The 15,186-nt window shown below is 55.1% G+C and overlaps 5 protein-coding genes across 5 annotated transcripts; 3 read left to right on the top strand and 2 right to left on the bottom strand.

Moving 5' to 3' along the window:
* Positions 1-1,929: 1,929 nt before the first annotated feature.
* On the top strand, positions 1,930-4,347 carry PG997_004046 (uncharacterized protein; the record flags this gene model as incomplete). The annotated part of the gene is made up of 5 exons (XM_066808361.1): positions 1,930-2,289; positions 2,331-2,766; positions 2,898-3,938; positions 4,008-4,146; positions 4,206-4,347. The coding sequence occupies 5 exons, from the start codon at positions 1,930-1,932 to the stop codon at positions 4,345-4,347; spliced, it is 2,118 nt and encodes a 705-aa protein (XP_066671979.1).
* An 833-nt stretch (positions 4,348-5,180) lies between these two features.
* Positions 5,181-5,899, bottom strand: PG997_004045 (uncharacterized protein; the record flags this gene model as incomplete). Its single annotated transcript, XM_066808360.1, has 4 exons — positions 5,181-5,284; positions 5,391-5,509; positions 5,596-5,653; positions 5,731-5,899. 4 exons carry the CDS (start codon positions 5,897-5,899, stop codon positions 5,181-5,183), a joined length of 450 nt encoding a protein of 149 aa, XP_066671978.1.
* A 1,812-nt stretch (positions 5,900-7,711) lies between these two features.
* PG997_004044 (glycosyltransferase family 17 protein) lies at positions 7,712-8,818 on the bottom strand (the record flags this gene model as incomplete). Its single annotated transcript, XM_066808359.1, has 1 exon — positions 7,712-8,818. One exon carries the CDS (start codon positions 8,816-8,818, stop codon positions 7,712-7,714), a length of 1,107 nt encoding a protein of 368 aa, XP_066671977.1.
* Positions 8,819-9,985: 1,167 nt separating this feature from the next.
* Positions 9,986-11,252, top strand: PG997_004043 (threonine aldolase; the record flags this gene model as incomplete). The annotated part of the gene is made up of 2 exons (XM_066808358.1): positions 9,986-10,341; positions 10,430-11,252. 2 exons carry the CDS (start codon positions 9,986-9,988, stop codon positions 11,250-11,252), a joined length of 1,179 nt encoding a protein of 392 aa, XP_066671976.1.
* Positions 11,253-12,741: 1,489 nt separating this feature from the next.
* On the top strand, positions 12,742-14,999 carry PG997_004042 (Six-hairpin glycosidase-like protein; the record flags this gene model as incomplete). Its single annotated transcript, XM_066808357.1, has 5 exons — positions 12,742-12,929; positions 13,025-13,337; positions 13,407-13,501; positions 13,558-14,199; positions 14,267-14,999. The coding sequence occupies 5 exons, from the start codon at positions 12,742-12,744 to the stop codon at positions 14,997-14,999; spliced, it is 1,971 nt and encodes a 656-aa protein (XP_066671975.1).
* Between the last annotated feature and the right edge of the window lie 187 nt (positions 15,000-15,186).

The following is a 15,186-nucleotide window of genomic DNA, read 5'->3' as shown; positions in this document are numbered from 1 at the left end:
TTCGGGTCACCCTTCCTTTTATTGGCAGACCCCATAGATGGCGAGGAGAATGATACCTCGTCGTCAGCTTCAATCACAGCTCGGGCGCCGGTACCAGGCGAAACTGCGGGACTGCCAACTTGGACCCTCCCGCCAAGAGGCTAAAGAAAATTGCCCCCCTTCGAGACTGCACATCAGAATAGGATACGCATCTCGAGGCTTCTCCATCCCGATGGGATAGCATGGCATGGCATGGCATGGCAGGAGGGGACGGGTTTTGGATGGTTGCTGTCGTTATTTGCCATAGGTATGTATGTACCTAAGGTACCTACAGTACTTACCCAGGCGGGTTTTTTTTCTCTCCCTCCCTCCGTGTGGTGCATATCCTGCCTCTCCATTCAGGACGGTCTTGCTTGCGATTTTGATTGTATTTTTTTTTCCGTCTCTTCTTTTCCGTCTCTGCCTTGGAAATGCCCATTCCGCTCAATTTCGGTAATGGATGGATCGGATTGATCAAATGTATTTACAGTAAATGATTGATGCTCAATTAGAGCATTAGCTGGCTGCGCTAGAATACCGCTACTTTCTTTACCACTCACTGCCTCCGTGCTACTTTGGCCTGGCCTGGCCTCGCCTTGCGGAGGAGGTACTCGCCCCTACAGTACCTTAACCTGCTGCTCCTTTGACTGTACTGCCGACGGGAACATTGATCAATTGATTGAAGTACATCCTTGCCTACTTACCCACCCACATGACCTACTGACTTCATGTTACTGTTTCCCAACCCGCCACATCCCAGTTATCCCAGTTATCCCCGTCATCCCAGTTGCTGCGGTCTGGTAGTCTGATAGTCTGGTAGCAGCAGCAAGCTAAACATACCTGCCTACCTACCTACCTACATACATGTATGTACCTTAAGCTTGCTGCGTCGTGGGAGCCTTTCTCAATCCAGTCTCGCCAATCCCGTCTGTTGTATCCTATCGTCTTCGTTCTCCTTACTACCTACCTACCTACCTACCTACTGCCACTGCTCCTGCTACCGTACTACGTACATGCATGAAGGCATGCATGCAACATAGTCCAGCCTGACATCTGGGGAAGAAAGATTGTGTGGTTTGACGCGCCGTGGCTTTTGCTGCTGCTGCTGCTTGCCCTCCTGCCGTCCAACCCTCGCCGTTCTTCACCAGCAACTTGTGCCTGTTCCTGGCTCACCTGGGCCGTCATTTCAACGCTGGCCAATCCTGTCGCTCTCTACGACGCACCCCTTTCTTTTTTTCAACCGCCACATTCAGGTACCCGACCTAGTTTCCCTGCGTACCAGCTAACACCGACGTACGGTACGGGATTAGGTACCTGACAAACAAAAGAACAAACGGCCCCAAATCCTGAATCACCATCCCTGGAGACGGATACCCTGAAATCCAATCCTGGACGAAGAGAGGCCATCCCGAATCAAATCAATCAACTACATACGCTGTACACCCCCGTTTCCGGCCTTCCTATTCGTTCCTGTTGCATGTTGCATCCTGCTGCGCTGCACCTGCGACAGAAGGCATCGCCATCCACACGACTATCATTCTACCAACCAGCACCTCCTTAGAAAGATATACCTTTTCTTCTTCTTCTGTTTGAACCGTGGCGCCCTGAACCCCATCCTCTTTGTCCTGTTGCATTCCCACTCTTCTATAATTCAACTTGGCTCACAGGGACAACGGCGCCGCAACTTGATTCTTGATGCTCGCGGGAACTTGGTCCTGGCCACAACCGAACTTAATCACTGGGATAGGAACAGCCGTAACCCAATCGTACCCGCCAAGCAGATAGTCTTGCATCGTCACATATCGAACCTCTCGACGCCACACCTCGTTACTCGAAAGACTGTTGCCATCTATCGTAGATCGCGCGCGCGCGCCTTGCGCAACTCCAGGCCGGTCTGCAGAGAGAAACAACATGGCAAACCGACCCGACTTCATCGACCTCAGGTCGACTTCTTCAGCCTCCGGGGCATCTGCAGCATCCGTTGCAAGCTCACAACGGCCTTTACGATCCCCGAGATTACATGTCGCAGGGGAGGTCCCTCCTGCACTTTCGCCACTCGATGCCTTCGCTGCGCAAAGTCGGCTGCTCGCCAAACAGCTGGAGGAGAGCAACAAGCAAGGCAGGAGAATGAGCCGACTGCCTCCCTTGACCGTCGAGAGCCCCCTCGTGGTCCAGGGCCGTTCTGAATACTTTCGCTCCTTGTCGTATGATTCAAGCGAAGACCATGACGAGACACCGATGCAGAAAACGGGCCTGGGACTACTCTCCGAGGTCGAAGATCCGTCCGATCGCCCAGTGTCCATGCACCCTAGAATGAGCCGCATACCGCCAACCCCGGACGAAACGATACCGGTGCCCCCAACCCCTACGTCGAGCGCGGCTTCCTCGAGCGTGGCCGACAGCTGGACCGTCTTGACGAGGCAGATGATGGCATGTTTGGTGCCCGAAGAGAACAGTCTCCTGGAGACCTAGACAGCTTGCCCGAGCGCATGGACGAAACAGGGCCAACGGAACCGGATCCAAGCTCCAGAGACGCCGGCCAGGTTGTTCTTAACGACGACACGCCCATTTCAGTACCACCGTCTCCCGAGAAGTTGACCCGGCAAATATCTCATGAATCGGGCCTGGCTCCTCCCAGATCCATGTTTCCGAAGCGCTCCTCGAGTATCATGTCGGCACCGCTCGAGTCGCATAATGACGACACTCTAAGCGCGTCTTTTCATTCTCAACCGCCCCGCAAATTGTCAGGTAGCAGTGCCTTTTCTAGCCACTCGTTGGCATCGCCGATGGCTGCAAACTTCCATCACGCGAGGTCACCTTCTATCAGCTCCGTCGCATCGCTGCCACGCCCCTCCTTCAACTTTTCCGAGACCCCTTAGCCGATCAGGAACCCCCGGCTTCGACCCACCGGCTCGGCTCGAGACACCATCCCCGCCAAGCATCCCAAGACAGTCAACCGTCGTTTGTCTTGGGAGATGATGCGGCGCAGACTCCAATCAGTATGCACAGCGAGGCCTTTGGTGATAATGTAGGCGAGGACGGCCGAGGCGCGCCCTCCTATATCTATACCAAGTACTCATTGCCGAGAGGTAAGGCGCTGCAGAGAAACTCGGGCATGTTCAACCCCGATGAAGTCTCACAATTCAAATGGGAGGAGCCCATGGTTCACCCCAGCAATGTGCAGCCTTTTAATAAAGGCCACGCTCCTCCATCGCCGCCCTCACGGCCTAGCAGCTCCTCCTCGCGTTATCTCGACACGGCACCAGCTGCGGATTCTTACCTCGCTAGACCCTCTTTGGAGCGAAGTAAGTTATCCAACGAGGTTTCCTTGAATGGGGAGCCTTCGCCCGCCCCGAGTCGTACATCGACCAGCGATGCTGGCAGGCCGTCGGAGGACGCGCCCAGGGGGCGGCCTTTGACTTCTCCGCTGCATGAACAAACTCGAGGTCGCACGCCTATGTCAACAACTACAAGCGATTCAGCTAGCACTGTGAAGCCCGCGAGATCCATTGCCCCTACAGCGGCCGAGATGAGCGCCGAGGAACATCTGGAGAAGGGAATCAAGTGCCACGAGGAAGGTTCCGTGAAAGAGTCTACATACCATCTGCGTCTGGCGGCGCGAGGCGGTTCTCCTACAGGCATGTTGCTTTATGCACTGGCTTGCCGTCATGGGTGGGGCATGCGGCCGAATCAACGCGAGGGTGTGGAATGGCTGCGGAAGGCTGCGGAAGGTGCCAGTGTAGAGATCGCAGAAGATGAAGGCAACGTCAAGGATGGCAAGACGGTGGATTTCACCGAACGCAAAACACGCAAGGCTCAATTCGCGCTGAGCATCTATGAGCTGGGCGTCAGTCACATGAACGGATGGGGAATCGAGCAGGACAAGGCACTGGCGTTGCGGTGCTTTGAGATCGCCGGCAGTAAGTTGACATATCTCCAGCGACATATCTCCAGCTGTGGCAACATGAAACTAACTGAACCGCCTATAGGCTGGGGCGACGTTGACGCGCTCACTGAAGCTGGATTCTGCTATGCCCAGGGCGTCGGCTGCAAAAAGGATCTAAAGAAGAGCGCCAAATTTTACAGAATGGCCGAGGCGAAAGGGATGAGCATGCCTGGGAACAGCTGGTAAGTATTCACCAACAGCCGATTTGACTACGAATAGTCAAACTCACATCACTTTGCAGGATCCACAAGAGCAAATACGCGGACGATGACGATGCTGTCAGTGTCAAATCCAAAAAGGCCGTCCGCAGCAAGTCCAGAGGCCGCCACATCTTTGGTGGCAAGAAGCCCAAGGAGGCGGAAGCTGGGAAGGGAAAGCATTAGAAGAATATCTTGGGACCAAGATTATCACGACTACGATGACGAATGAAGACATTCTTTGGGTTTTCTGGCGTTTATCGGGGTCAACAAACGGAGCGTTATTTTGCCGCATTTTGCATGAGGGCCCAGCTGCCTTTTCAAGTGCAAGGATGCAACTCATAAGCATTTGCATACGGGCGCGGACGAATTGTTTGAGTACTTCAGCATATGGGCGGATATATTCTTTATATTGCGTCAAAAGGGGCATACGCCCAATATTGGAAGCATTTCGAGCGTCAGCGTGACAAAACACGGCATAGACATATTGTGTGCCTTTCCATTGGCACATGTGTGTCGTGGAATGATTCATGGCCATTGGGAAGAAGAGGGGACGGCAGGCGGATCTACCGTCCATTTGTGAGGTGTATGTATATAGATAGATGCAAGGCTGCCAACCTATTTGGCAATATCCAGGCTAGATAGACGCTGAAGAGCCCATAATGTAGGGGAGCCGACTCGAACTTAACGACAGGCCAAAATCACAATATAGAGGGAGTAATCGGAAGGACAGGCTGGGAAGTCAAATGTGTTCAGAACTTGCTATATTCTGTCTGGGTGGTTCCCATGCAGATTCCATACGTTTGTCTATGTATCTAAGGTACATAGACTTCGCAACGCAACGCATTCGGTAAGGCACCCAGAATCCAGTGGGCCGTAGCGCCGACTACGCAACCAATTCTGTGGTAAGGCGACGTTTCGCTTCATTGTGCCTCCTCATCCAACAAACACAAGAATCAGCATCACCAATCCTCACTGGACCGGCCGAGTGACGAGATATGGGCGAAGAGAGGCGCCGATCAAGTTACGACAAAGCCAGGGTCGCACTGCGGACCGCATTCGGTTGCATTGCCCTGGTGCTCGAAGCAGCCCAGAGTTCCGTTGTGGTTCCAGAGGACTTGATCTAAGCATGGGTTCGATGACTTGTCAGTAGGCAGACTTCTGTGGCACACTTGCAAGGGCTGGGGAGAAGTTAGGGGAGAGCCGGGGGAGGGTCCGATGGTACTCACTCAAGTCGTAGGCGGTCGGGATGAAGTGGCCGCTCGTGTCGGAGCACTGGGCTGTCAGGTCGAAGGTGATGTTGGTGGCCGTGAAGTTGAGGTTGGTGCAGCTGGTCATGAAGTTGCCGCTTTGTTGGGCAAGTTAGCCAGTGAAGTGACAGGTGCCCATCTACCTGTCAGACGGACGAGGGCAGACGGAGCAGCAGGGACTTACTTATCGTAGGGGACAAGCTGGCCGCCGTTGTTCAGCAGGCAGGGATTGATGTCGAGCCCTGGGTCAAGACTGTCAGCAGACCATGGCAGGTAGGAATCCAGGCTGGGACGGGCAGGAAAGAGAAGTACAACATACAGGTCCACTGGTATCCGTAGTTGGCAATGTCATCATCGTTGCAATACATGCCAAGGAAGTTGCCGGTCAGGTTGGCGGACTGCCAGGTGCAGTTACTGACGAAGCCCTGTGACTCGACGAGGCCGACGAGGCCAAGGAGGCAGGCCAGAGTTGCGGCGACGAGCTTCATGATGATCCGCGATTTAGGCCTTGAGAGAGGGCTGGTTGTTGGTTGGGGAGGGGTTGAGCAGAGGCAGAAGGCGAGGTACCTAGGTTGGGGAAATTGTTGGCAAGTCCGTCTTTGCAGAAAGAAGGGTGCGATGTCGTGTTGTTGGGTGAGGTTGAGGGTAAGGGTGTTCTGAGAAAAGGAAGGCGGCGTAGGAGTTGGTTGTGCTTGCTGCCAGGCTGTTGCAGAGAAACAAGCGCACTTTAGGTGAAGTCACTGTGATGCAGGTGGTGAATGCATCGAGGATGATGAATTAAACCAATGGAAGTGTGCCCAGGGCCCCCTTCGTCCCAACCCTCCAGCCGGCAACGACTACATAGGCCGATAGATAAATATGTAAATAGACCACCCAACCACAGTACATACTGGTCAAGGCAGCCTCGTATGTCTCGCCCGGCCATGCTACCCTGGTCACTTTACTTTATTTCCCCTCTCCTTCCCTCCCCTCACCTTACGGTCACCCTGTCCCCTCCCCAAGCGACTTGTTCATTCTTTTGGTCTCACGCAGTACATACAGTGCCGTTGTATCCAAAACACGTAAGATTGCCAAACGAGTTGGCAATGTAGCCATCTTCTCCTCGGCAAACAGTCAGTATACCACTCACATATCATCCTCCGCCATCGATGAGGTGCTGCTGACCTAGGTGTGACAACGAGTCCAGCCAAGTGATGTTCCCGCTGCTATCGACATGGGGGCATTCGCATAATAGACTCGGCTCGCCATCGCGCGCTACGAAGTCGCAGCCTGTTCCTGCACAGCCTCCCTTTGTGAGGAAATTCCCACTGCCCGGCCAGCCATGCATGGATGGTCAGCACTCGACCGTCACCACCGTGTGGACAAGCAGAGCCAACTCACTCTTTTTCCGAAACCAGTTGACCCTGGGCGTTGCCCAGGCACCTGTGGACCGTTAGCCAAGGAGCAATGGCGTCTCGGATCCTCAGGCCATGTTTCCACGTGGTCTGTCTCTCACTTATTGAGGTCCAGCAGCGAACAGCGAGCAGCTTGTCCGGCGTGGCCTGTATCACAGTCGGCCTGGCCCACCATCTCACCGGTTAGTCACCAGATCGGTCTTGTGAGCAATACATATATAGCCAGGCCCCGGGTCTGACTCGAGGGGCTGATCAGGAGGTGCCTGTGTTGCGTTCGATAGGACTGGACTGCGACAAAGGAGGGTGATGTGTTCAATCGGGGACAGCGAGACAGCTAACTACCGACTTGGACGTAGAGAATGTTCTATGTGTCGAGATCTTTGTCGTTGAGACTGGCATTGTTGCATGTGAGGCTAAAGTTACCCCCGCTGACACACGTCAAGAGAGACAATGTGAGCACCATTACCAGTAATATAATGCACACATTGCCGGCATGGAGAGTATGGGCGTGTGCCATTGGTGTCCTGTTCTGTTTGATTCTCCCAAGATGGCAGCTAGAGAGCACGTCCGGGTTATATTCCAGCAGAGCGAACCGGGCTTGCCCGCCTCTCTCCTCCGCCCTCGTCTCTATCGGCGCTCATATTACATCGCATCATGCCACAGGTACTCCAATCTAGACCCGTCCATTATGTGTTACACTCACCGAAGCCACGCAACACGAGACGACCGGACCTGGCAGACTGATGTTTGCCATTGTCGCACGACCCTAGTAGCTGTCACCAGCAAGTGTGCGGATTGGGCAAACACATCCAAGACAAGAGCTGCAGTCATCCATTTGATTGGGCGTGCAGTATGTACAAAATTGGTGGGAGATAGAGTTATATACAGGTGTCTCTGATGTAAGATTTAGGGGTAATCCGTGAAGCCCGCGCTGGGTCCGTCTCGATCCATCAAATACTTGAATCTCTCCTTCTGGTCGAGCAGGATCTTGGGCACGTCCTGGTTGTTGTCGATCCTGCCGTACTCCTGTCCTGGTCGTTCCCAGATGTCCTTGCCTTCTCTGACATGCTCTGCGATGCGTTCCCGGTTGCGATAATGTTCGTGGTTCATCCACTGGTGGGAGAAGGAGGACATCTTGGTGAGCAGTTCTTCCATGGTGGAAAAGCAGGACGAGCAGTGCCAACCCGCGTCCCACAGGTCGGCCGTCTCCAGTTTGACCAGGGGCGGAAGGTTCCCGTCGCCATTCCGGAGGTTGACGGGTAAGATGGTCCGCCAGCCTTGGTAGTACGTCGCTTGGGGGTGCGACCACTGCACCCCCTTGTGCATGAACTGGAAGCTGTAGTAGTAGAAGTGGCTCCGGAGGTTCAGCCTGCGGGGGAAGTTGCATGATTTGAGGAGGACAAGGGTCTCAGGGCGGATGATCTCGTCCACGTCGGCCACGACGATGGCATCGCCTTCCTCGGGGGCCTGCGGGCCTTTGAGCCGGGGCAGCACTTGATCGTACATGGCGTTGCGCTGGAGGTCCTCCCAAGCCCAGGCGGGGTTCGCGCGGTCCGAGTGGAAGCCGTCGGGGATGCTGAGGGTGTGATAGATGATCTTGTCCTTGTAGGCGGCGAATTTGTCGAGGTTGTCCTTGATGAGGAGAGGCTTGTCGTGGTTGGTGAAGGTCTTTGGCGACTCGACGACGACAAAGTAATCGACAAAGTCATAGGTGGTGTTCAGGCGAATCTCCAGCCAGTCGAGCTCGGTGTTCACCATGAGGAGATCGTAGACCTTTCTCGGACTCGGGCGGGCAGGCGAGCCCCGGGGCCGGAAGGGGGACCATCCATGCTGCCTACAGAGCCCGTCTATTTGGTGGGCTTGGGGATAAGGGTGGAAGCGAGCGACGGTGTGGACGGACCGGTCTCTCCAGCTGGGATTGAGCCAAGTCAACAGGAGCAGACTGAAGATCAGGCCGGCCACCAGTCTCGGGGCTGAGCGCCTGTCAAAGGCTAAACACCTCGCGGGCCGCATGTTGGGATGACAGTTACTGTGGGTGCTTGCGGCATTGCGAGACCGACGACGTCGCAAAGTTTTGGGGACGGGGACGAGCACGAGCGCAAGCGCCAGCACCTTCGGGACTCTCTCGTGTGCCCAGCCGGCTAACTCGATCGAGGCTAGATAGGGAGGACGCTGCTACCGTACTACCGAGATAGCTGGAAGTGTATTTTCCATGCGACGATGAGCATGGAGACAAAAGGAAAGAAAAATAAAAAGAAAACAAACAAAAAAAAGGGTCGGCCTGGAGAAAGAATGCAAACAAGACCGGATTACTTGAGTTAACTTAACCTAAGTACTTAAGTTACACATATTTACATTTGAGTATGATTTGGCAATGACACTCTTGTGATTAGATTCAAGCAAGTACAGGCCCCTCCCTCAGGGGTTCTTAGTGCCAATGCCAATGCCAATGCCAATGCTAATTGTTGCCAATCAATGCCAATGCCATGCCACTAATCGATGCGAATGCTGCTGTGTACCTTGTCAGGGCTTAGCGCCGGGGTGTTATTTTGTTTGGGTATGGTTTCTTCAGGGGGAGGGAGGCGCTGGGAAACATTGAAACTTCGTTGGAAATCGAAATGGCCTATTTTGGGTACCGCCAACCAGCCAACACCCAACCAGCAACCGGATGCCAAGCCATTGCTCTCCTTCGACCATCGTCCTCTCCCCCATTGAATTATCTCCCTTGAACTTCGCCGGTGTCTTGATATATTCAGGGATCGCCGCCTTCTGTTCTCCGTGGCAAAGAACTGTAACTCGGGTTCGAGTCAAGACATGAGCGCCGCGGCCATGCATGCCGGTCGCCAATTCTTTAGGCCGGCTTTCTGCTCTTCAACCTTACAGCCACTGAAGGTAAAGTCACTGTTACCATGGCGAGCCCAGTCGATGCTTTCGTCGCGTCATGGCCACCAGTCCCAGCTGTGGAGCGGCGCAACCTGCCGCGCCCTATCGTCTACGCGTAGGCCGGAGCAACACCGGCCTCGGCTGCCGCGTAGTCATTCCCCGCACCAGGCGGCCACTTCTCCATTAATACATCCGCCGCCGCCCACCATCACCACCACCACCACCACCCTCACCCCTGTGACCCCGTCTCGGCGTCTCTATACTACTCCTGCATCACCAACTTCACAGTCACTTGCAATGGACCAGGGCAACAGCCGGGAGAACGGCGTGCCGGCCGCTGCCAAGCCGGCCACTTGGGTCGGGCATGGAGGCGCTGCGGCATTTGACCTGAGGAGTGACACCCAGACAACACCGACTGCGGCCATGTTGGCGGCCATTTCCGTGACTACGCTGGACGACGATGTGTATAACGAGGATAAGACGACTATAGACCTCGAGGCCCATGTTGCAGCGCTGGCGGGCAAGGAAGCCGCTTTATTTGTGCTATCCGGAACTATGGGGAACCAACTCGCTCTCCGTTCCCTACTAATACAGCCGCCGCACAGTGTGCTGTGTGATCACCGCTCCCATATCATCAGGCACGAGGCGGGAGGGTATGTTTCCTCCTATACGTATAGTTTTATACCAACTTCGAAATAATCTACTTGCTGGGGTCTTGAAGCTTACCTCCAGCCGTGTTAGGGTCGCATCTCTTTCGCAGGCCATGGTTGAAGCCGTGGTTCCTCGCAACGGCGTTCACTTGACCCTGGAAGACGTCAAAGAACATGCATGCATAGGAGACAACGTGCACGACTGTCCCACGAGAGTCATCAGCCTGGAGAACACGCTCGGAGGCATGATTATACCCTTGGACGAGGTCCGGCGCATTTCAGGGTGGGCCAGGGAGCATGGCATCCGCATGCACTGCGACGGCGCCAGGCTCTGGGAGGTGGTGGCCTCGGGCGGCGGCTCTCTTCGGGAGTTTGCCGAGTGCTTTGACACGGTGAACCTGTGCTTCTCCAAGGGTCTCGGGGCGCCGGTCGGGAGTATCATTGTCGGGCCCAAGGACGTGCTCAAGCATTCCCGGTGGATGCGTAAAGCCATCGGCGGAGGGCTGCGGCAGTCGGGCGTCGTCACGGCAGCTGCACGCGTTGCCGTCGACGTGACGTTTGGCGCCGGGCCCAGCGGCGAGGGGGGGCTGTTGAAGGAGTCGCATGTCACGGCGAAGCGAGTTGAAAAACTGTGGAGCGAGATGGGAGGCAAGATGCTATACCCAGTGCACACCAACATGCTCTGGCTCGACCTGGAGTCGATGGGCTGCAGCGGGGACCGGTTCACGGAGCTGGGCGCCCAGCAGGGGCTAAAACTATCGGGAAACCGCATCATCACGCACTACCAGGTGGGCGAGGAGGCGATTCAGAAGTTGGCCGAGGTTTTCAAGCAGGTGGCGGCGGAGAGGAACGCTCCTCCCAAGCTCGGCCCCAAACATGCCAACGACACGGGCGTGCATGTTTACAAAGTCTAGAGTCTCATCGATCTGATTCCGATGCGCTCGCTTTTACCTTACCTCCTACTTGTGGTTCCATGTAACAAAAAGGGCGTTGTGTTGTCCGTATAATAGGTATATGATTATATGTGTGTGTATGTGCACCGCCTTTAGATTCATACCCTATGTACATGTAGGTAGGTATTTACCTCGCCAACCTCCATAATAATACAATAAAGCCGTGTCTTGTTCATGTCAAGATTGGGCAACGCCACTACGTCATTGGCGCGGAGAATAGGTAGGTACGTTAAGTAGGTAGGGAGGAACGAACCAATTGGAATAGTCGATGGCTGGAATTGGAAGTCGCCAGATCTGTTTCTCCCGCCCCCTCCCCCAACCTCGCGTTTCTGTATCTCCCATTCGTCACTTCTCAGTTCTCCAGGATCTTGGAGGCCCGCTGCCTGGGCTAGGTACATACATAGGTAGTAAAGCAGGCATCTCATACCAATGGACCGGGTGCGGGGGAGCTTGCTTTTGCTTTTTCGATTTTCGTGGGGAGAATTCGTGGGGTCTTGGGGAGGAAGCGCCGTGACCGTGGCCAGTGACGACGCTGCCGAGAGAGGCCGAGACAGGGACCGGGACCGAGACACTAAGACCAACTAACGGGGAACGGCGTCGCGAACCTTGACCAGGGCAACGGGTTCAGTAGCCTACTCGTACTGATCGGACGGATTTTGAATCTTATTGCAGTCTACGAATCTAAGACACGGGTAGTTCGTGTTGGACGATGCGACAGGGATGCTGTTTCTCTCGCTGTGTCTTGCAGATGCCGGCGCATGTAGTTAGGTACCTAAGGTAAAGTACTTGCTTACCTACCTACCTACATGTAGGTATGTACATAAGGTAAGAAGCAGCGCCATGCACACTGCATCGTCACATTACCCCACTAGTGAGCCTCTCGGCAGATCCATGACCAAGTTTAGTCGGCCATGCTGCAGAAACACGAAGGGCATGCCATCACCACCACCCTGCCCCGTCTCTGCCGTTTTTCTTTCTCTTTTCGACTCACCCCGGCAGGCCAGCAGACGCAAGCAACTCGAAATCGAGCAAATAACCGACAAATACGCGGGCTTAAAAAGATGGTAACATACATGTACTCACCCAATACTGCCTTCTATTTGAACTCCCCGAGACGTTCCACCATTCACGAAACCCATGGACCAGCAAAGTCTTGATGGCGGCCAACATACCGGAGAATGCGCAAATAGAATAAAATAAAACCAACCCTTCTCCTCCCTTCCTCCCTTCCTCCGGTCGCTGCCAGTGGTGGCTCGGAAGCCTGCGTATAAGCGGCTGGCCCCGGTCCCTTTCTCGTAGTCCTCTCACCATCCCACACAAGTGCCTCCCCCGTCTCTACTACATAAACCCCGGCCCCCAGCATCCAGCATCCAGCATCCAGCATCCAGCCAGGCAAACCTACAATCCCGCCTCCTCATCCCTAACAATTCGAAATATAAACAAACGCACGATGCTGCCACGTCTACGGCTAGCTTCGGCTGCCGCCATCATTGCCCTGGTGCCAGCCTTAGTCTCGGGCCTCTACCAGAATGGCACTACCATAGCACCGTGTGACTCCGCCTTGTACTGCCATGGAGAGATCCTCAAAGCCATCCAGCTGGCCAGTCCGTTTTCGGACTCCAAGACTTTCGTCGACCTGTAAGCAATTCCTCTTTTCTCCCTCCAAGAGCCTAAGAGACGCGAGTAAATAAGTCACTACACAAAGTACCTATGGGCTGACCACCGGCAACCAGTCCCACTCTCCGGCCCCTGCAAGAGGTTGTGGCCGCTTTCAACAACCTGTCCAAGCCATTGAGCAACAATACCGAGCTCAATGACTTTCTGTCAACCTACTTCGGCCAGGCCGGATCCGAGCTGAGGGGCGTCCCCAGCGACCAGCTGTCGACCCATGCCGCCTTCCTGGACAAGGTCGACGATACCGTCATCAGGGAGTTTACACAGAAAGTCATCGATATCTGGCCGGACCTGACGAGAGACTACGTCGGTGCCAGCAACTGCCCCGACTGTGTCGACAGCTTCATCCCCTTGAAGAGGACGTTCGTAGTTGTAAGTACTCACCCGTCCCGTCCTGGCCCAACTTGAGAATGCTCCCAGACTGTGCTAAACACGCCCCAGGCCGGCGGACGTTTCAGGGAGCCGTATTACTGGGATTCCTACTGGATCCTGCAAGGACTGCTGCGAACCGGCGGCAACTTCACCGAGATATCCAGGTCCGGCTCCTTGATTTGACCCCAGTTGGAATCGATACTGATACGCGACTCGATAGGAACATGATCGAGAACTTTCTGGACATGGTCGACCAGTTTGGGTTCGTGCCCAATGGCGCAAGGATATACTACCTGAACAGGTCGCAGCCGCCAGTCCTCTCGCAAATGGTGAAGTCTTACGTCGAGTACACCAACGACACTAGCATTTTGGAGCGCGCAGTGCCCCTGCTGGTGAAGGAGTACGGCTTCTGGACACGGAACCGCTCGGTCGAGATCCAGGCCGGCGTCAGAACGCATACGCTCAATCACTATGGCGTGGAGAACACGGAGCCCAGGCCCGAGAGCTACAAAGAAGACTACGTCACCGCCAACAACCGCTCGTACTATGCCACCTCTGGCATCACCTATCCCGAAACCCACGCCCTGAATGGCTCCGAGAAAGCCGAGTTGTATGCAAACTTGGCAAGCGGCGCCGAGTCTGGCTGGGACTATACGTCACGCTGGTTGAAGAACCCGCTTGACGCAGCTGACGATGTTTACTTCCCACTACGGTCACTGAACACAGCCAACGTTGTCCCCGTGGATCTGAACTCTATCTTGTACGCGAACGAGGTCACCATTGCGGGCTACCTGAAGGCGGTCGGGAACGAGACCGGCGCAGACCGGTTCATGAAAACGGCCGAGAGGCGCTCTGCCGCCATGTACGCGCTCATGTGGAACGCCACCTACAACTCCTACTTCGACTATAACTTGACCTCGAACGCCCAGAACCGCTTTGTCCCCGCAGACGCGGACGCTACCGCGGCACAGAAAGGAGACGCCCCGAGGGCCACCAAGTCTTCTTCAACGTCGGGCAGCTCTACCCTTTCTGGCTCGGAGCGGCGCCCAGGCAGCTCAAGAGCAACCCTCTGGCTGTCCGGCTTGCGTTCCAGAGAGTCGTCGACCTTCTCGCCCGAAAGGACGGGGCCATACCGGCCACGAACATCAGGACGGGTCAGCAGTGGGACCAGCCCAACGTTTGGCCGCCGCTGATGTACGTGCTGATGCAAGGGCTCCTCAACACGCCCGCGACCTTTGGGGAGGGCGACCCGGACTACTGCGAGACCCAGGAGCTGGCACTGGATCTCGCCCAGCGGTACCTCGACAGCACCTTCTGCACATGGCGGGCGACCGGGGGTCCACGTCCGAAACGCCTCAGCTGCAAGGGCTGGACCCCTCGAACCAGGGCATCATGTTCGAAAAGTACGGCGATAATTCTACCAACGCCGTCGGTGGTGGCGGTGAATACGAGGTGGTCGAGGGCTTCGGCTGGACCAACGGCGTGCTGATTTGGGCGGTCGACACCTTCAACACCAAATTGAAGAGGCCCGACTGTGGTAATCTGACGGCGGCACACACGACGACACCATCCAAGAAGAGAAATTTTGGTCCCAGTGCAGTCGAGTTGCATCCTTTCGATGCCAGGTGGGCCAAGAAGTTCGGAAGGCGCTCGTTAGAGTAACGATCGGGTACCTATAGGCGTCTTTGGATTCCTAGAGCGGCTATTGGCCATCTTCCAGAATGCCTTTCATGCATTAGACAATATTAGTTAATACAATATCACATACGATAACTGACCGATTGATTCCGTGGCGATGAAACATACGATGGGAGACAGAGTAGCGTGGCTAACAAAGTGTACTGATTTC

Source organism: Apiospora hydei (assembly GCF_038363865.1).
Source record: "Apiospora hydei strain CBS 114990 chromosome Unknown utg000004l_segment0_segment0, whole genome shotgun sequence".
Lineage (NCBI taxonomy): Eukaryota > Fungi > Ascomycota > Sordariomycetes > Amphisphaeriales > Apiosporaceae > Apiospora > Apiospora hydei.
The sequence above is the reverse complement of the archived record's forward strand: the minus strand, read 5'-3'. Positions and strand labels throughout refer to the sequence as shown.